At 42.1% G+C, this 22439-nt stretch overlaps 1 protein-coding gene across 5 annotated transcripts in view; it reads right to left on the reverse strand.

Moving 5' to 3' along the window:
- Positions 1-354: 354 nt before the first annotated feature.
- Ss18 (SS18 subunit of BAF chromatin remodeling complex) overlaps positions 355-22439 on the reverse strand; it is a 52808-nt gene continuing 30723 nt past the window's right edge. For 2 of the 5 annotated variants that reach the window (XM_051202138.1, XM_051202139.1), the window contains exons 6-11: positions 13818-13985; positions 13089-13193; positions 10227-10319; positions 9324-9446; positions 6496-6629; positions 355-1958 (exon numbers count right to left, since the gene is read on the reverse strand). In XM_051202138.1, coding sequence (XP_051058095.1) covers positions 1932-1958; positions 6496-6629; positions 9324-9446; positions 10227-10319; positions 13089-13193; positions 13818-13985 — 650 coding nt within the window. In that variant the 3' untranslated portion in view covers positions 355-1931. The remainder of the gene's footprint in view (positions 1959-6495; positions 6630-9323; positions 9447-10226; positions 10320-13088; positions 13194-13817; positions 13986-22439) is intronic. The other 3 variants (XM_051202142.1, XM_051202140.1, XM_051202143.1) reach the window with 3 other exon arrangements.

Below are 22439 nucleotides of genomic sequence, written 5' to 3' on the forward strand. Positions count from 1 at the left end.
ATTATTTCTTAATGTCAGTTGAGCTCATTTCAAATGAGATAACGTATCTCCACCAGGTTGGGATCAGCACAATTTTGTCTCCTCAACTCATTTATCTAATTCAGTCATCTTGATTATAGCCTCATGGACTTCATTTTCAGAGAAAGAATTCTGCAGCAAACAGCCTACACAACACACTGATTACTGAACAGTTAATTCTAATTAACTTGGGCATGGCAAGAGAATTTTGATCAAGTCCTAGAATACAAATACAGTCTATTTGTACTGGACTAACTTACATAAAAACCCAGAGTATGGTCTCCAGACAAAACAGTAGAGTCAAAGAGATCTAATTTAAAGAAACAAATGAGAAAATTAAAATCACAAATAATTTATTCTTTCGTTAGAGTTGATACAGTTTTAAATAGCAACAAAGTACACAGTGGTGGAGGCTTCCCATACCTTATCTGCTCACACCTGATGCCTATTTTCTATTGACCAAGTTATTCTGACCTTAAAACACGCTCTCACTCACACAGACACAGTGAAACCCCTCCTTTGATTACAGTATGCTGAGAACGGTGTGCTCTGCTTCTCTGAATTTATGGTACCCTTCTGTTCTGTTTCCAGCTAGAAGGGGCAAAAACTAATTCAATTACGAAGATTATGCCCTATTCCCTGGATACAGACAACTGTGAGGACACAGCAGCTTACCTCTGGGCTAGATGTTTCAAAGTCTGCTCAAACAGATGTGTTTAGAAGTCTCTCAGTGCATGCTTTCCTGTCCAGTGCAATATCTGAACTGACCTAAAATAATCCGTCTCAAATAATGATTGTGTAAGTCATACTTGAAAACAAGGAACCGTAAAACACAACCTCAAGGCTTTCCATAGAAATGAGAAATGCCCCATCAGAGGCATTCTCCTGTCACAGCAACTAAGAAGAGAGGAACATGAAGATCCCCCTCTACTCGTATCCAACTAAGAAAGTTCAAATACAAGCGTGTAAAGTCTGCCCCATGAACCAATTATACTAATGCTAAAAACAACAGTATCATCAGATCAACGCCGAGTCCTCTTTGGTGCGGTTAGAGTGTGCTGACCATACTCACTTAGCTCCCTGATACTCAAACAAGGTAAAAACCAACACTTTTTCCTTTTCAGTTATTGCTGTTTTGAGACGTTTCACACTTCATTTACACGGACCTGCCAACATTCGCAGATGCAACATAATTATTGCCTTGCATTTGATAACAGTATTAGAATCATCTTTACAAAAAGGTTTAATGCACAAAACTGGAAGGCTTTTTAAAAAAAGGTCTTTGTACTCAAAAACTGTATCACAGTGCCCTTGCTACCCTGGTGGATACGAGATGTGGGTTTCCTCTAAGAACTAAATACGTGTGGTGTGAAATCTGTCTTCTCCTTCACCTGTGTCTTCAGACACCACAGCGGCCAAGAACCCACACACTCCACATCAACAGCGCTTCTGACTCTGCCCAGTGCGCAGTGTACCGCTTTGCATATTCATCACATGAAATAAACATAATATACAAAATATTGCTGCTGTAAAAAGTGTACATTCCCCCCTTACCCTTACAAAATAATCTGTGGAAAAGTATGAACCCCCCTCAACCTTCGTAAACATACAAAGCTGTTGACACCTTTCAGTCTGTGACAGTCCATTTGGAACACAGTTCCAAAATCGCTGCAAATGACTTTATGTCAATGTATTTTCTGTCCAATGTTGCCATCTAGAGTAGAAATGTGAAATCACTAAACCCTTTACAAACTAATGCACAATGGCTGCTTGCTAACAACACAGCCACTTATGCAAAGATTTCCCCAAACGAGGCGGAATGGAAGGCGTCTTCGCAGGGAGGTGTCCACAGGGCACAAATTGTGACAATATGGCTGCTAACAGATACTGGCTATTGGAATGTAAGGATATTTTCACTGCTGGTAATTTCCATATTGACCCTAAAAGATAAATTTAAAAACAGAATTAGATAAGAGTTTGACCTAAGTTGGTTTAAGACAGAAAGTTACAAATGTAATTCATAATGTTATCATTTCAGGAAAGCAACTAAACACCCATCCAGTAAGTCCAAACATTTATTTACTAGGTATTATTGCTCTAATTTTCCTGATATTATGTTCAACAGCAAAATGGTCCTAAATTACAGACAGGATTAGTACTTCAAAGTCGGATTTGGTGGCACACACGTGTAACCCTAGGATGGGGGGGGGGGTGCAGGGTGAGCAAGTGGCTCTATGGCCAGTGGAGTCAAAATGAATCTCTGGGTTCTGTGAGAAACACATGCACATATGTAACGAAACAGTAAAGCATTGTAAAAGGGTAACTGCCAGCATCCTGTAGTTCAGTGCTCAATGTTACAGAACCGAAGCCCTACACTGAACTCAAGTTCCAACTCTGCTGCTACCTTTGTCCTTGCTTAAAATACTCGGAGACTCAGTCTCCTCACCCGTGAAGGAGACAGTACAAGTTTCAGCTCGAGGTCACAATTTCCTTTCCCTCCAGGGCTGTCTTAAGGTATAAACTATACCTTGTGTCTATCATGACCCTAAGGAGACAGGACATGAGAAAGGGTTTTGACAAGCACGGTGCCCTGGTTTATGTCTGCAGTCCAGGCCACTACGGAGGCCAAAGAGGGCTGCTTCAATCTAGAAGGCTGAGACCAGGAATATGGTGAACCTTGTCTCAAAATAAGTAAGTTACCTTATTCACGGATTAACTGTAACACACCAAGCCTCAACACTGGAGGGAAATATTTCCCTGTGCATGTGTGAAGTTGGATGCTAATGATGAAAGTTTATTGTACATGATCGCTGGGGAGGAGCCTGGTGAGAAGGTTCAGCAGGCTTGCCATGAGGCCAGAGACTGAGCTGGAAGGACAGTGTAACTCCCACAATGGCCTGATTGCCACAGGTGTGCCACATTACTCCAGTAAATGTATTTTTTTGTTTTTGTTTTTGTTTCTTAAAAGCCTTTAGTGGTTGTTGTTTACACTAATTTTTAGGGAGTTCCTTTTGTCTCTATCTGGGAAAAGACCTTATTCATTTGTTTCCGCTACACTCACCAACAGTTTGCAGAGGCTCTTCTGATTTGTTTTTCGTATCTGAGACTGCTGTCCTGGGATGTCTGTGCAGTGGTCCCGAGTACAAATACTTCTTGGGTTTTGTGTGTCTGGTGAGTACAGGCCAGGAGGAAACCCTATCTGGACTGGGAAAGCGCCTGACTTTGTCAACAGTGCATGTCCCCAATGGTTTCTACTGCCCCCAGTGTAAGTTCGGGAATGCCATCGAGTGGGCTGTTCTGTCACACTGAGCTGCCATCACCTAGGAGGCAATGACACCTGGTAACTGTCTAGCTCCAGGCTGCAAGTGCCGAAGGGGCAACAGTCCGGCACTAACTAGCTCATCTACCACGAGACTTAATGAGGGAAAAAAAAAGTCTGTGTCCACACACGTAGACCTGGCTGTCAGGTACTTATATCGAAATGGCAGAAAGCCTTATCACAGAATACTACTTAGCTATAAAGAATCGCTTATAATCACAATATGAGCAAACACCAAAACAATTATTGCCAAGAAGTCCACCTGGGCTTTCAAGGTGGCTTAGCAGGTGGCACCTGTGATGACCTGAGTTCAGTTCCCAGGACCCACATGCAGAAGAATGGACTACCACAAGTTGTCCTCTGACACCCACACACTTGTTGCAGAGCATGTGTGTACACACACACAAGGAATAAATTTAAAATATGTGAGAAAGTAAGGGAGTCAGATAACATATAGGGGTCCCTTCTCTTCTACAGTGACAGGGTGCCTATCGGGGACGTCACGGATGGATGGGTACAGCGGGAGCCTTAGGGCATTGAATGCTTCATTATCTTTGTTTTGATGACTTCGTAGGCGTATGCAGCTAAGACATATTAAAGATATATTAAACTATACAATTTTAATGCATGGCTTGTTAAATGTAAATTACGTAAATCAGGTCTCAAGAAAGCTATTTTGTTTGTTTGTTCGATTGACTGATTCAGTCTGATACAGAGCCAGCCTCCACCTCACAATGTACCTGAAGATGACTTGAACTCATGATCCACTGTCTCGATCTCCCCAGGACTCAAGATTACAGATGTCAGGCACTACCCCTGGCTATTTCAAAATGGGCATTCACTACTGTAGCCATCGGACAAAGAAAATTGGGAGGGATTGCAGGTAGAGGGGAGTTTCGGGAAGAGGGAGCTGCAAAATGGTTCTGAGGTAGCCTGACATCTTGCTCAAAGAAGAGCAAGAAGAAGCAACTCATGGTGTGAACACATAAGAGACTGGAAAGAAGTCATCCTTCCTGGGACAATACGGGTACAACCCCTAAATCTTCATGAGACTGAAGCCACCCCTGAGAGAGGGCGTTAGAACTTGGCTATTGTTATTAAACGTCACTCCAGGTCCTATGTGGACAATGGCAGAATGGAATCAGACAAGTCTGAAAGGGCAGACCCAGAGACCAAATGTGTGATAGTGGACTGCCGACTTGAGATAGAGAAGGTTTGAAAAAACAGCCAACTACTGGATATACTTTTAAGGAAAAAGTTATGAGGTGTGTTGCTTGGCTCAATGTTCAACTACCAAAAGAGTGGTGTATAAGCTCAGGGTGACTCAAGGTTGTCAACCCAAGGAACTGGTTCCAGAGATGGAGAACACGAATGTCCCATGAACTAGTGTTTGCTCTCGATTTCCCTACTGTAAATTTATATGCCTGAACTAAATAAACGGCTCTGACAATTGTATTACTGGGCTAAGGAATCTGCTTTGGTTTTATGCCAACATCCATCCTCAAAAACAAACAGATCAAAGACTAGACAGGCAAGGCAGCCTGGCTGTAACCCCAGAGCCAGAGGAACTGGTATGTGCTGGGTTCTGGTGATAGATCCTGCCTCAGTATATGGACACATGAATACACAGCACACACAAATTTAAAAACCCGACAGATCAGGGGTATTTTCTGTAGGATTGCTCAGTGACTCACCTCAATCCCTCAGCTTTGTCATCTAGCAGTTCTCAGGACAGGTGTCCTTTGTGTAGAATTGCTCTATGACTTACTAAGTACCTAAGCTCTCTCATCTAGCAATTCAGATAAGCAGGAAGAGCTGCAAAGGCAAGACAAGTAGGAGACTGATGTAGATGCTCAAGGCCTGTAAGTGTGAGAGAGGAGCATATGCCAAATGCTAAAGGAAGGGAGATGCAGACCGCTGCTCTACAAGCCCTCAGCACCCCGTCTCACCTGTTCAGCATGTTACTAAAGTCACCTTTTAAAATGGTAGAGTTTGGAATAAATCAAACTCTCTAATCAGAGTTTTAATTTTTAAAAAACTGTCTTAAATTAACTGCGTGTATCTGTGCATGGGTCCAAGCACATGTATGCAGTGCCCATGTGGCAGAGTTGGAACCCCTGGAGCTGGAATCCTGGGTGACATGATGCTGGAAACTGAGCACGGGTCCTCTGCCATTGCAGCAAGTGCTCTAGCCATACTCTGGCCCAGCAGTTAAGAGCACTGGCTGCTCTTCCAGAGGACCTGGGTTCAATTCCCAGCACCAACATGGCAGCTCTCTGCTGTCTGTAACTCCAGTCCCAGAGAACCTAGTGCATTCTTCTGACCTTCCTAGGCACTGCACATACATGGTGCGTAGACATACATGTGGGCAAGACACCCGTACACACAATATAAGCCAAAAAATAAACTTCCGCGCCCACCCTTACCCCGTGTGTCAGTCTCCTGTACTCCCGTCTTCGCTGAAGGAAGGGAAGTACCAAGGGTTACAGGCGAGCGCGACAGAGCGCATGGCAGAAGCGCTGGCTGGTGGCCCTAATGCGAGTTAATGTAGTGTCTGGGCTGCTCCTCGGGTCCCTCATTTAAACTATATACCGTCTCCACGTTGTGACTGTATCAATGTCCTCACTGAAACTCCGCCTCACAAACCCGAAACTTTCCGGTAACAAGTGAGAACGGGCACCTGTAAGTGCCTATGGCACAAGTCTGAAGAGTTTGATTAAAAAGAACAACGTAGATGAATACTACTGGGTTCCAGGCAATCTTAGGACAAGACACATTTCAACACCTGAAATCTAAGGATTAGAAAAAAAGACACTTGGTGGTAGACTTGGTGGAAAAGTTCAAGTGCTAAGAGCTCTGACGGCAAAGGGAGACGTTTGCCAGGTGAGCTGCCTTGGTGAGCTGCGAAATGAACGCATGGGCCCATGACTCAACAAACATGAAGGACTTCAGAGAAACAACTGATGGACGGTGTGCCGAGGGCTATGTGTGATGGTCCATGCCTGAATCCAGTTCCTGGAGGCTGAGAGTGGTAGATCATGAGTTCAAAACCAGTTTGGGCACCACAGTGAAGTCTTGTCTCAAAAGTCAGTAAAACAAACCAACAGCCGCAAGTGCATGGAACACTGTGGTGACTCCACAGCTGGTGACTAACTTACCTGGTCGTACCCATAAGGCCTCTGCTGTGGTGCCTGGGGTGGTCCTGGCTGTGCCGCTCTATAGCCCCCATACTGCTGACCTTGACCCTGAGGATAATTAGGATACTGAGGGCCTGGACCACCCTGGGAAGGACCTGCAAGACAGTTCATACCAACAAATGCTCAGGTTAAGTTACAATGAGTCTCCACAATTTCAGCAAGGATTTCAAATGAGATGTAAGTATGTCCTTGTGCCTAAATTAAACAGGACAGTTTAGCACCCTGACTTTCTCAGGGTGTGCTGTGAAATAAACGTTAATGGCTGTAGTAAAAGAGAAAGCATTGGAACGCTGCTTCAGTGGCATGAGTGTGCTAAATGGACACACTGGGAGCTGGTAAGATCAACTCACGATGCAATAAACCAGGGCAACTCCACAATAATAACAAAGTAATCTCAGCATCCATCCATGAGTCAGTCAGTATAACCAAGGAGCAGGCCCAAACAAGGACATAATTTCTGAATAATGTTGGGGAAAATCAATGCTATTTCTAATTGTGACTAAATTTATATTTTAAATTATCAAAATGGTAGGGTTACACCACCATCACTAAACTTATCTCTATAGTATCTTACAACAAAAAGCCCAAGCCGTATGTGAAAGAAAGAGAGAGCTAGAGACAACACTCACAGGTTCAGGGAACTGACTGTTCTTGTAGAGGAACCGGGGTTTGTTTCCCAGAACCCACATGGCAGCTCACAACCATCTCCAACTCCAGCTCCGAGGGACTCCCTGCCCTCTCCTAACCTCCTGAGACACTAGACACACACATGGTGCATATTCATACATGCAGGCAAAACACTCATCCCCATGTAACACAACCAAATAAATCTTATAAGAAAATTACACTCTAAGAACTAATCTCTGTCAACACCTTAACTTTACCATGAGCCAAAGACAAAACAGAAGCAGCAAAGGACGGACCCCGCCTGCTCAGCAGGCCCTTCTCCTTTGGAAACTCAACTAGTGACTGCTGGGAAGCTGACAGCCTGGACTCTTCCGTGTCTTCTCCCACAGCCACTTAAAACAGTGACTGCAGACAAAGAGTCTCGGGAGAGAATAATCAATTTTCAACCTCAAATAAATTCTACCAGATTATTCGATTACTGCAACTTCAGTAATTAAAACTCTAAATCAGAAGAAGTTTGACAAGGGAGGCCTATAAAATAGGACAATGGGAAGGCCTCCTTTAGGATTCCTGGCATTTAATGAAAAAGTTTCTCTCTTCTCCCAGTGAAAACTATTTTTTACAAGTCAGTATATTTAGCTCATTTAGTGACATCAAACTTGTTGATCTGCAACGGCAATAAAATTTATTTGAAATACAAAAGTCATGAAAAGGAAATGCCATTTAGGAAGGGCAAGAAAGGTCTTTGGGAAGAGAAAAAAGCCACGAACAAGTACTTCTCATCAGTCTATGATGAGACTTCTCTTCCTTGGGAAAAGACATGCTGCCAGAGAGTGTCAACGCACATGTTGAGGGGACAAAAGAATCCTGGCTGCAGCTGGGGTTCCTACAAAGATGGTGCCAGAAAACTGAGAACAGCAACAGTCCAAAGTGATTAGCTACTCCCAAGAAAAGGAGGCTGTATTACCACTGACACGCAGCTGCCACATCATGCACACACCTCGTCCTTTACGTGCAAAACGGTACAAGTTAAACTGAAGACAGACAGATAGACACACAGACAGACAACCAAGTACAATGACTTAAAGGCAGACATTCTAATAGACATTTTGGTGTTGACAGTCTTAAGAGATTGAACCCAGGGCCTTGTGCATATCAGACAGAGAAAGCAGAACGAGCTATGAGTAGTTCGTAGGAAACCCAGCTGTGCCCCCCTGAACTCTGTATGATGCACAGATTCAGTAAATACACTCCCTCAGATGTGGTAAGTACCCTCACTACAAGGACATAGGTCTTCATGGAGCTGAGTGATCTGTGCCTTTGCACAGTAAAAAAAAAAAAAAAAAAAAAAAAAAAGTAATTTTTTACTAACAGTTACTTGTGTACCTACTTACCATTTATCTAAGCGCATGCAAAGCTACTTCCTAATCATCCAGTTCCAAAAGACCCACAAATTCATGTCATCTTACTGTTAAATGGTCTTTAGTTTGTATGCCTTCTGAATGGATTACTAGTTTACCTAAGGGAACACCTGTGTGTTTGTGTCTGCGTTTATACTGTGTGTTCACATGTATGTGTGCGCTCAGGCTACATCTCTGCTTTCTATTTTGAGGTAGACTCTCACTGGCTGATTCCTTGGGTGAAGTTAACTGGCTAGCAATGCTGCCCATGGGCCCTCCTGTCCTTGCCTCTCCAGTGCCGGCAGGAAGGATGGGTACTCTTAGGTGGGAGCTGGGAATCTCACTCAGGTCCTCAGGCTTGTGGGGTGAATACTTTACCAACTCAGTTATTTAGAACCATTCTAAACAAACACATCATATTAGCAGAACTAAAACAATGCTTACAGAATTTCGAGGACTGGAGAGAGATTATACAGTGGGCAAGGGCACTTGCCACCAGACCTGATGACCTGAGTTCACTTTCCAGGACATACATGGTGGGAAGAAGTGACTCCTACAGGTTATGCTGCCATCTCCACATGCTCTGTGTTCCATGTGTACACACACACACACACACACACACACACACACACACACACACACAAAATCAATGCTTAAAAATTTAAATAAAATGGAAGTTAAATATCACTTGCATATTAAAAAAACAAAAACAAAAAACCATGACATCTTCTCGATAGGACAGCAGAATAAAGTATCTCTCACCGTAGCCCTGCTGCTGCCCTGGGTAGCCCTGCTGCCCTGGGTACTGCTGCTGCTGGGGTGGGTACCCTTGCTGTGGAGGTGGTCCTTGGTAAGCGTCTTGCTGCTGGCCGTACTGTGAATTTCCTAAGGAGAAACGGAGAAGAGGAGGAGGGAGCACTGAGGAGGGAGCACTGAGGAGGAGGGAGCATTGAGGAGGAGGAGGGAGCACTGAGGAGGAGGAGGGAGCACTGAGGAGGAGGCTGCCTCGTTGGCGGGTTTGTTTCTTCCCCTCTAAGATGCACAGCCAACAATACAAGAACAAACTGAAACGCCATATTGAGTTTTAAAAAGTTAACAAAACAAAGAAAAAACTCAAACCAAACAGAAGGATTTCGGCCAAACAAACTGCAGTTAAAGCCAATTGTGCAAGGTTGAACTGCAGCTCTTTTCTGCGCCTCTGCCATACGAGCATTACAGTTACTGGAGCATCACAGTCCTAAGATCATGACTATGCTAAATAAAATAAAAAAGACAAAATTAAAGACAACTACAAGAGCACACACTAGCTACACAAGATCAGCAAGCTGTTCCCTAAAGGCACTATGCTGAGATGTAAACAATACATACGTACAAACACACACGAGGGGTGGGGGATGGGGTCAATGGATTTATGTTCAAAGAGGAAATTCCCACGGAGCAAAAAAGCATTTTTAAATGTTTTAGTCTTTTTACTGCTGTTAGAAATGACACATCGTGGTTACATTCTAAATATTTGTAAGGTTGTTTTGGGGGCCCTGTAACTTTCCAGACAGCCAGCAACTAGTACTCTACAAGAGCTTTGCATGGGAAGGCACTGTCCTATGCAAGAACTGCATTCCTGCAGAAGGGGTGTGCATGTGTACGTGTGTGAAGGTATATAGATACCTCCTTCGTAGTAATGTTGTGAGGAATCCTCATAAGGCCTATCGTAGCCTTGTTCAGGATACGACGGTTGCTGATAACCGTAATCATTATGACCTACATCAATTCGACAAGAGACAGGAAGAAACGTTAATGGCCACTGAGTGAAAACCCTACAATTAAACTTTAAGATAAAACTGAAGAAAAAAAAAAAAAAAAAAAAGAAAGAAAAAGAAATGGAAATACATAAAAATAATTTTAATTGCATTAGCAAGTATTTACCAACGTGAGTACTTTCACAGTGAGATAACGTGCAAACTTTTTCAAAGCAAAGAGCAGTAGATTTAGAAATGTTATACTCATTCTCTTAACTTGGATAATCCTCACTGGGGGCAAAAAACCCTTATATGATATTTTTAAAAAGAAAATGAGAATATTTAGGCCTTTCACATGTGGGTAAATCAAGTTAAGTCAGAACGAACAAAGGATGCTATGGTCATATTTTATCAAGCCCCTGATCTGCTGGTCACCATTTCCACAGCGTGTGCTGAAAACAACACAAAGTCTAGAGTGGGTCCTTCAGGTTTTCCCTGAAAGAAGCTGAAGTGAGTTTTTAACACGCTAACATTTTATTGCATCAAGTACATGGGGCTTTCACAGTATTTTCAGGAGCAAGAAAAAAAAAAATAAGATAGGGTCTCACCCTGGGTACTTCAAACTCTAGGTAAAAAACCAGGCTGGCCTCAAATTCACAGGGATCCCCTGCCTGTGCAGTCCAAGAAAAAATGCACTTCTTAATGCTGTCCTTTTAGGCAACTTAAGAAATAGTTCTAGAGTATCCTGACTATAAAGTCCATAAAACTTGTATTTTCTGAGTTAGAGAACACTTAAGTTTTATCACAGTAACTTTCACCAGTAGACTAGACTATTTCTCGGTCTTCTAAGTTTCACTTTTTAAAGCCATAGGAACTAATGCTTTGGTTGCTAAAACATGGTACTAAGGTTCCAGGAGGGCCTAATTAGGAGGAGGGAACCACAATTACAAATAAAGGTCACACACATTGTTTTAGTGTTGAAAGCCCCAGGCCACTTTCAGGGTTGGCCAGATGTGACCAACCAGCTTACTAGGACCAGTGGCCTGTCAGAGACTACAGATGTGGTCCAGGCATTCCCTTAACCACTGTACAGCCGCACCCCTGCTGTTGAGGGTTCACAATCTGTGAGCAAGACCTTACAAAGACCACAACATTCACTGCCTGGCCCTCTGCATGGAAAACTCAGCCAGGTACTCATCCAGGCATTTATGGACAAGATAATATAATTGTTGATATAAACAGAGTACTCTGTACATGTCAAGTCATACTTCTACACACCTGTGAAAACATGACTCCATTTAAATTGAAAACATATACTAGCACAAGTAATTATAATAACTAAGTTTTAATATTTGTAAAAGTAGTGTGTCTACTTTGAATAGAAAGGTTTAAAATAAGATAAACTTCACATTTGAGGAAATATTCAAGACCAAAACCCACCAAGTTCAACATAATTGCTTAGGATGCACTTTAAAGTTGATTCTAAAGCTTCATTTATTCTCAGATTACTTATATTTACTGGGCAGATGTCACCTTATGAATTTTTCTGTAAACATACTATTATCTTATTAAAGTTTCTAATAAAAAAAACTTAACAAATGTATCTACATAGAAATAAGTAAAAAAAAAAAAACAACATTCTGAATATTTCATGGTAAGAAAATCTGAGATAAAAAAATATACTTGTTCTAACCAGAATTACCTAGCTATACCATCATTATTAAAAATGTCTATTGTGTGTAAAGTTCAGCAGGGACCTGCCTGTTCTCTCTGCTTCACCAGGACCTCTGTGGTAACAGTCAGTGCCTAATGCAAACAGACACACCTTCATGCCTTACACACTAATGAAAAGCAGCAGATGAAATGCCTTTGCAACAAACCAAACTCCATCTCCTTGCTGGCCTGCATTAGGTTCTAGCGAAGAGGGCCTAACATTTTAGCCCAAAGTTTCTTTGCCGTATAATTTACATTAAAAATAACAATGGAATTTACTATATACACTAATATTTTGGCAAACCATTTCATTACAAGAAAACTAATTATGTAATATAGCCATCTATCAATTAACCAGTTCTGTATGTTTAGATGTACTCTTTTTAACATTAAAGTACAACATTTTCAAACAACAAAAAGATTTTTAAAATGCACAGTAAAAATGTGCTTGTGCACCTGGATCATCATTGTATGTACTTTCTTAGTGTGTAGCACTTCCTCAGTAGAGTCAACTTCTCATAATTCACCTTCCCTTTTAAAGGGGGCTTCGGGGAGCCCCTAAATTACAAATCCAAATGCCGTGTTTATGCGGTACTAGTTAGCACCTGTCTACTGTTGTGCTATGGACACATTTTCTCAAAGGTGCAAGCACATAAGCCACAGTTCATTCACAAGAATGTACCATAAATAAAATGAAAAATACTCAGTAATTATATTCTCTATAGTTCTAGAGACCCATATTCTTTAAGCCAAAGAGTAAAACTTTATAGCATGTGAGTTAAATCTCCACAAAGATATTACAAAAAAGAAAAATTTGTTTCAGGTTCAAATGAACAACCCTGAATATAAAAGGATCTTCCTTTTACATGAGAAAAGATTATAGTGACAGAATGCAAATATACCTTGAATTAATTACAAACAAATGCTCTTATTGTTGGTACTATAGACTACCCAAATGTCTCTAAATGAAGAAACAAGTGGTAGTTTCTTCACCTTTCATTAAAAAGCTGTGAAATGCTGTCTACATCAATACTGGGCAGGGATAGAAGACGGGAAGGTTAGCATTAGGAGAGATTACCATCAGGGTAATACTGCTGGTTCATGCCTTCTGGAGGACCTTGTCCACCATGACTGTATTGGTCCCCATAATAGTCTTCCTGGCCTGAGAACTGCTGTGGTGGGCCTGAAAAACCACAACCAGTCAAGACGTAAATCATTTGTTCTCTATGTCATCACAGGCGTTTTCTAATCTCATGCTATGAGAGGCTACTTCTCAGATGTAGACTTCCCTGCAACACTCTGGCCCTTCAATTAATTCCACACACACTTACATATACACACAGCAGGTCCACAAGTCACATCTATAAAGTTAATATGAGACCATACAAATAATAGCAAACAATACCAACTCAGACAGACAACCTCTTCAGAAGGGGCTGAAGCTGGTAGCAAACTCATTTCCTTTTACTTTAGTATTAGAGCACTTACAAGGAAAATTGACTTTGTTCTTGGTCATAAATTTAGTAGCATCTTTAAAAATGGGCATTTTCTGTTGTAAATGAATAATTTTGACAGAAAACTTTATGATGTGGTATTTTCCTAGAAAATAACAGACAAAAGGAAGCTGTGTGCTGGGAAGCTCCTATACCTCATGACCTTCCGTACCCTAAACCCTGCTACCTTAGGGAATGTGGGGGGAATCCAAAAATAGCCCTGGATTTACCTAGACAAAAAGTTCATTAAAATTTAAAGCCTTTCAATGACTGTTATTTACGTTAAGCAAGGAACATTCCAAATGGCCTCTCACCCTGCTGCGGTGGTCTATAGGGAGGCATCTGTCTCTGGCCCATCATGTGATTGCCTTGGTTAACTTGACCCATCATGCCCATGGGGGGTTGCTGTCCTTGGTAGTGCTGTCCACCTCCAGGGGGCATGTTGTATTGCTGAGAAGGAGGTTGCTGATGCATCATGGGACCTGAGGACATGTAAAACATTAACACACAGTATTCTGGTACACTTCAACATCCTATGATAGATGCAAGAATATCTTACAATATAATACACAAAATGTGCAATCAAACAAGGAAAACTGACTTCAGGTATAGATGAGTCTTTGCATAAAGCTCACACGCCCAAATTCATGTGCCAGTAAGGAAAACAGCTAACCTTCAGGTCCATGTGATGTCACTTTTTTAAAAGTCAAAATGGAGATACATACCTTCTTCCTGAACATAGGCATTTTCTATACCATAGTAACTATACCACTTTCTAGACAAAACTATCTTACTACAGTATTAGAAAGGCTATGAAAAATAAACACAAATGTTCCATATCAAATCAGAATTCAAACCAACAAAAGAAACCAAACTTGAGGATTTCTATTTCATTGTTCTTTTGCACAAGGGAGGATAAAGATTTGTTTGTTTGCATGTATGTATGCATACATGTATGCATGTAAGCTCTCATGATTTATGAACATCACATACAGGAAGGAGCCCAATGAGGCCAGAAGAAGGCATCAGATCCCCTAGAGCAGGACTTACAGGTGGTTGTGAGCTGCCCAGTATGAATGCTGGGAACTGAAATCAGGTCCCCTGGGAGAGCAGCGAGCATTAACCACTGAGCCATCTCTCTGACCCCACCCTTTCATTCTTTTCAATAGACATCTATTTAATAGTGGTAGATAGAAACCTATAAAAACACTTCATAAACAGATCAGTTAAATTTATAAACTTCAATTTGAGGACAAATTAAAAAAAAAAAAAAAAGCAACTTTCCCCTTCCCAAATCTTTTATAAGCTTTATAAAAGCTTTCTTTTTTAAAAATTATTTTGTGTGTATGGGTGCTATGCCTGCATGTGTATCTCTGTGCACCATGTGCATGTATGCCCACAGAGCCGGAAGAGGACACTGGATCCCTTAGAAATGGAGTTACGGACAGCTGTTGGCTGTCATGTGCATATTGAGAACTGAACCAGCCCAAGCCATGTCTCCACCTTCCAGGACTGCAGAGCTTCTTAATAAATAACTAAAACCCTCTCACCCCACCCACCCCTTGTCTCTCCTCCTTAAAAACTACCAGCAAAGGGAATGTAATAAAGCACAGGCTCAGAAAAAAGACCTACACAGTCTCCCGAGTGAGGAGCCAGGGGAAGCAAAAGCCCATAACCAGCAGAGGCCATCAAGTCCCACAGCCACCATCAGTGTAAGCCACTCCCTTACAGGGCTTCAGAGCTCCTCCTTCTCCCCCAGCCACCACTGCTGTCTCAGGACTGCTTGTGTGCATCATCTTGCAACATCCCCCTTACATACCACACCCTTACCAACTAGAGAGTACAGGAAGGTCTACAAGCAAAGGCGCACAGGTGAGCCAAAGGCTCATTAATAACATCCAAATCAACATCTAAAAAGCAAGCAAGCCCACTCCTGGGAGTTCCAGGGACAGTGTGAGCCCGGAACTTCACCTCCCTGACACTGTCTCATCTCCAGAAATGCTTTTCCAGAGCTATCTTCTTCCTAACCACCTTAGTCTGTTCTGCTTTGTTTCACATACATTTCTCTCCAATCTTTATTATCATGAATGTAAGCTTACACTGGGGCCCTTCAATGTAGAAGTAAATTCTTCACGGAAGGGAGAAGGCTCAGTAAGAGCAGTGAGGAAGCAAACACTGGGCACACAAGAACTTCACATGCATTTCCCATGACCCTCTGGCAACCAAGGAATCCAAAGACCAGGACCAGACAGCTAATAGTACTCAATATGGGGACAGTCTCAAGTCTGAGTTCAAAGTTCAGGCCTGCTTCTATCATTTTACTTCTCAAAAGTAAAAGTTCACAGACCCAGAGCAGACTCTTGCCATAGCAAAGTTCTAAAACAGTCATGAATTTCACTGATTTTACTTTTTAAAATCTGTGTATTGAGTGTTGTGCCAAAATTGCCACATTTTATATTACTGGAGTCCTTAACTCCAATGAAAATTTTGTCAAGAAGCAAATTTCTGTAGTTCTTATTAAGTACCAGGCCCAAGGACTGGCACATGTGACAGGTATTGTCACATCTCAGGGACTTACACTCAGACCAAGAAGAACCTAAAGGTGTTAAAAGTTCATTAATTCACAAAGAATCTTCAATGGTATTATTTTAAAAACATCCTTCACACACACACACACACACACACACACACACACACAAGCATCTTCAGACACTATTTTCCAGGAAGTTATTTATATTAAACATTTTTTTGAAAGCTGTCGTTCTCAGCACTAACGACTGTGTCTGCTAGGAGACCGTCAGTAAATGTGGAGATATTTCCACTGATCCCAAAAGAGTTACTACTGCCTCCCGTGAGTGGAGGACAAATACACAGCTAAATGATTCCTTAGTATGTCACCCGGTCCCACAACAAGGAATTAGCTACACCCTCCAAACTCACACAGCAGCGAGGTAAGGGTTCTGGTTTGCTCACTGCTGTTGCCGTCTTCACAATCTACTCCTGGTGACTTAAAACTAAAAAAGGAGTGCGTTGTGGATTAACAAACAAAGCCAGGGTACATTTTAATTAGCAACCCCTCAAAAAACTTGCAGTTTAAAGTAGACTACGGAGCAACTCATAAAGACATCACTGGTAAACATCTGTTGGTGACTGAACTGAATTCCAAAAACTCTCAATGTATGCGGCACATCAACGATCTGTTGTGAAAAAAAAAACCCTGTCTACCTAAGTAGACAGCCACAGGGATGGTCTACATCAGAATACCTAGCTTGGGATTAGAAAGAGAATGCAGTTGGTATCGGGCTTGCCTAGCATACACAAAGCCCCAGACTGGATCCCCAGCACTGCATACACCAGGCACAATGGTGCATGCCCATGATCCCAGAATTTAGGCAGTGTAGGCAGAAGGATCATGAGTTAAAGGTCCGGTCCCCCAGAGAAGGGGAAAGGAGCAAGATCTCCTGAGCAAATTGGGAGCATAAAAGGAGGGGAGAGGGAGTTAGGAGAAAGAGAAGGGGAGGAGGAAGAGGTGGGCATGATGGAGCAGGAAGATTGAGTCAGGGAAAGACTAGAGCAAGAAAAGAGTTACCATAATAGAGGGAGCCATTATAGAGAAATCTGGCACTAGGGAAATGTCCAGAGATCTACAAGGATGAACCCCAACTAAGAATCTAAGCAATAGTGGAGAGGCTACCTTAAACACCCTTCCTTAATAATGAGATTGATAACTACCTTATATGCCATCCTACAGCCTTCATCCAGTAGCTGATGGAAGCAGAAGCAGACACAGCTAAACACTGAACTGAACTGGAATCCAGTTGCAAAGGAGGAGTGATAAGCAAAGGGGGTCAAAACCAGGCTGGAGAAACCCACAGAAACAGCTGAACTGAACAATGGGAGTTCAAGGACCCCAGACTGACATCTGGGAAACCAGCACAGGACTGACCCAGACCCCCTGATGTGGGTGTTAGTTAGGAGAACTGGGCAGTCTATGGGGTCTCTGGTAGTGGATCAGTATTTATCCCTAGTATACAAATGGACTTTGGGAGCCCAGCCCACATAAGAGGGATAGTCCCTCGGCCAAGACACACGGGGGCGTGCCTAGGCTTTGCTCCAAATGATGTGACAGACTCTGAAGACTCCCCATGGAAGGCCTCACCCTCTAAGGGGAACAGAAAGGGGATGGGATGGGATAGGGGACTGGAGGGGTGAAGGGGAGGAGGAGAGGGAGAGGGAACTGGGATTGACATGTAAAACAAGCCTGTTTCTAATTTAAATAAGTAGAAAATTAAAAATAAATAAATAAAAGAATTAAAGGTCCATCACAGGAAGGCCCAAGCTTCAGGCCTGGAGCAGCAGCCTCAGAGGGAGGCCCGAGCGGTGTTTAGGGAGCCAACAGCCCCAGGTCTGGTGGCCCAGGAGCAAGGAGGAAGGACCTGGTGAGACGCAGCAGCAGCTTCCAGCAGTGGCTTTCAGCTATGGCAAGGAGTTCCTCTGGGAAAGAACACCTGAGACCCAGCCATTTCAAAGCTGGAGATGCCCACTACTACACTGACCACTGGACCCTCAGCCCCATCTCTACCTCCAAAGGGAGGAGCATCTGCTGGAGCTTGGCCCCACCTGCAGCTCACGGAGCGACCACCGGAGCCATGGGCCCACTCCCACCAGGAGGAGCGGTCACTGGAAGCCCTGCTCTACCTGTGCCTGCAGGAGCGGTCGACAGAGCCACAGCCCCCAACTACACCAATTGGAGAAAGAGAGACCCCTGAAGCACAAGCTCCACCTGTACCGGTTAGAGGAAGAGATGCGTAGACAACAAGAACACACTCAACAATATAAAGAGCAATACAGCACCACTAGAAACTAGTACTGCTACAACAGCAGGACCTGAACATCCCAGCACAGATGAAGCAGAAGGACACGACCTAAAAAACAACTTGATGAGGATGATTGAGGCCCGTTAAAGAGGAAATGAAAAATCTTCCTAAAGAAATGGAGGAAAAGACAAACAAAACGTTGGAAGATATCAATAAATCCCTGAAAGAAAACCAAGATAAAACAATCAAACAAGTGAAGGAAAGGATTCAAGGCATGAAATCTGAAAGAGGCAATAAAGAAAACACAAACCAAGGGGATTCAAGAAATGGAAAATCTGGGTAAACGAACCACAAATAAGCATAAACAATAGAATACAAGAAACGGAAGAGAGAATTGCAGGCATTGAAGATAATTTGGAGGAAACAGATTCATTGGTCAAAGAAAATGCTAATCCAACAAATCCATAACACAAAACATGCAGGAAATCTGAGACACCATGAAAATAACTGATCCTAAAAATAATAGGGATAGAGGGAGGAGAAGTCCGACTCAAAGAACAACCTAAAGAGGAACATACTTTGGAAATACTAGAAAACAACAAACAGAGTGGACCATAAAAATGGTTCCCTCGCCACATAATAATCAAAACAAACAAACAAACAAACAAACAAAACAGAATAAAGAAAGAATATTAAGAACTGCAAAGGAGAAGGGCCAGATAACATATAAAGGCAGACCTATCAGAATTATACCTGACTTCTCAACAGAAACAATGAGAGCCAGAAGGTCCTGGTCAGAGGTTATGCAGACACTAAGGGACTGTGAATGCCAGCCCAGACCACTTTACCCAGAATAACTTTCAATAACCGAAGGTGGAGAAAACAAGGTAGTCCATGATAAAAACCAAACTTAAACAATACCTATCCATAAACCCAGCCCTACAGAAAGAACTAGAAAGAAAACAAAAACCCCGGCTATCACCTATGTCCACAAGAACACAGGAAATAGATGAGCCCGGCGATAGTGGAGCATGCCTTTAATCTCAGCGCTTGGGAGGCAGAAGCAGGCAGATTTCTGTGAGTTCAAGACCAGCCTGGTCTACAGAGCAAGTTCCAGGACAGCCTCCAAAAGAATATAGAGAAACCCTAAACCCTGTCTCAAACAACCAAAAAGAAAAAGAAAGAAAGAGAGAGAGAGAGAGAGGGAGGGAGGGAGGGAGGGAGGGAGGGAGGGAGGGAGGGAGGAAGACACAGATGAGCAACAAACCCCAAAGAAGGGAATCGAATACGCAATGCCATCACCAACAACAAAAACAGGAACTGGCAAACACTGGTCATTAATATGCACTAATAGTTGGTCTCAATTCAACTATAAAAAGACACAGGCTAACAGACTGGATATGAAAACAGAATCCATCCTTCTGCTGCATACAAGAAACACACCTTAAACTCATAGACATTACTTCAGAGTCAAGGGTTAGGAAAAAGTTTTCCAATCAACTGGACCTAAGAAACAAGCTGGTATAGCTATCCTAATAGCTAACAAAATAGACTTCAAACTAAAAGCAATAATAAAAAAAAAAAAAAAGATGAAGGTCATTTCATATTCATCACAGGAAAAATTCATCAAGAGGAAATTTTAATTCTGAACATCTAAGCCCCAAACACAAGGCTGCAACATGTGTAAAAGAAACATTACTAAAGATTAAATCACAAATCAAGCCCCACACACCAATAGTGGAAGACTTCAACACTTCACTCTCACCACTGGGCAGATCTGCCAGACAGAAGCTTCACAGAGAAATAAGGGAACTAACAGAGATTATGACTCAAATGGACTTAACAGACATCTATACAACAGACACAAAAGAAAGTACTTTCTTTTCAGCACCTCATAGAACATTCTCAAAAATCCACCATGTACCTAGTAACAAAGCAAAACTCAACAGATATTAAAAAAAAAAAAAAGGGAATAAACCCTATCAGATAGATTATCAGATCACTACAGCTTAAAGTTAGAATTCAACAGCAACATTAATTTCAGAAAGCCCACAAACACAAGGAAATTAACTGAACAATGCTCAACTGAATCACTACTGGATAACTGGATCAAGGAAGAAATAAAGAAATAAAAGACTTCCTAAAATTTAATGAAAATTACCGTATGTTTATGCCCAAACTTACAACTTACAGGACTCAACAAAAGCAGTACTTAGAGGAAAGTTCACAGCACTGAATGCCTACGTGAAGAACCTGGGGGGAAAAAAAAAATCACACACTAGTGAGTTAACATCTGAAAATGCTAGAACAAAAAGAAGCAAAGTCATCCAGAAGAAGACAGCAAGAAACAGTCAAATTGAAGACTGAAATCAGTAACACAGAAACACAGAAAACAATGCAATCAATGAGACAAAGAGTTGGTTCTTTGAGAAATTCAACAAAATAGACAAACCTTTATCCAAACTAACCAAAAGACACAGAAAGAATATCCAAATTAACAAAATCAGAGCTGAAGAGGAGGACATAACAACAGATATTGAGGAAATCCAGGAATCATCAAGTCATACTTCAAAAACCAGTACTCCACAAAATTGGACAATTTTCTAGATAAGTACCACATACCAAAATTAAATCAAGAACAGATAAACAACTTAAACACACCTATAACCCCAAGGAAATAGAAACCCAACCAAAACAGCTCAGGCCCAGATGGATTCAGTGCAGAATTCTACCAGATGTTCAAAGATCAAATACCAATACTCCTCAAATTATTCCACACAACAGAAACAGAAGAAACATTGCCAAACTCTTTTTATGAGGCTACGGTTATCCTGATACTCAAACCACACAAAGACACAACTAAGAAAGAGAATTACAGACCAATTTCTCTCAAGAACATAGATGCAAAAATACTCATAAAATACTGACCGAGGTCTGACAAATGGAGAATTCACAAAAGGCCGAACTAGACTCCCTTAATATAGGCGACAATGGTGTGATTGAGACAATTTATGAGGTCACTGGCAGTGTGTCCAAGATCTAACCCTAATACACAAACTGACTTAGTGGAGCCCATTCTGTATGGAGATACACCTTGTCCAGCCTGAATACAGGGGTGTGGGGGTGGAGAGGTGCCTTGTTCCTGCCTCAATGAGATGATGGGACAGGCTTAGTAGCCTTCCTAGGGCAGGCCTCACCCTCTCTAAGGAGCAGGTGGAGGGTGGAGGGGAGCAGGGGGAGTGAGGGGAGCGGATGATAGGAGGGAGGAGGAACAGGGATCGGAATGTAAAAAACCATTTAAAAACATAGGGAAAAACAAGAATTAAAGGTCACCCCCAGATATCTAACAAGTTGGAGCTACAGCCTGGGGTACAAGCAAGGAAGAGGATATGTGAGGGCTTGGAGGAAGGAGAGAGGGAAAAGGGAAAATGGTGCAGTTATTTTACAATTTTGTAAAAAACAAAAGCTGACGGGTGACAATACCACAAAAAGACGTTGGTTTTTTTAATTTGTTACAGCAAAAAGATACATAGCTTACTAGCCAGTCAATCATCACACAGATGCAGTGTGACCAAAGCAAAACACAGCTTCTGAATGTCTTGAACAAAGAGTATAGAGGAAAACTCAACCTGAACTAAGACACCAATGACAAGACTATCACATAGAAGCTGGTTTTAAAAATTTCTAAAGCCAATTGCTGCTAATATCCATTTCCATAACCACAAATGTAGCAAAATATAATCAGTATGTAAAATGGGATCAACTTGAGTTTTTGTTTGTTTCTAATAGTCTTGCTATATTGCTCAGGCTGGTTCACACGCCTACGTAGGTTCTAGCAAGCCTGTTCAGCCTCTGCAGCTAACATGGACTTGAGGCAGATGTCAGGGCACCCAGCTTTGTGCAGATCTTTAAAATGACAGGGGTTTTGTTTTGTTTTACAAGACAAGGTTTCTCTGAGTAGCTTTGCAGACCAAGCTGGCCTCAAACTCACAGAGATCCACCTGCCTCTGCCTGCAAAGGGCTGTGATTAAAAGCATGCACCACCAACTCCTGGCTAAAAACAATGTTTTTTTTTTTTTTTTTTTTTTTTTTTAAGTGTTTTTTTTTTAACTTTACTTT

The sequence above is a fragment of the Phodopus roborovskii genome, unplaced genomic scaffold (genome assembly GCF_943737965.1).
Source record: "Phodopus roborovskii unplaced genomic scaffold, PHOROB, whole genome shotgun sequence".
Lineage (NCBI taxonomy): Eukaryota > Metazoa > Chordata > Mammalia > Rodentia > Cricetidae > Phodopus > Phodopus roborovskii.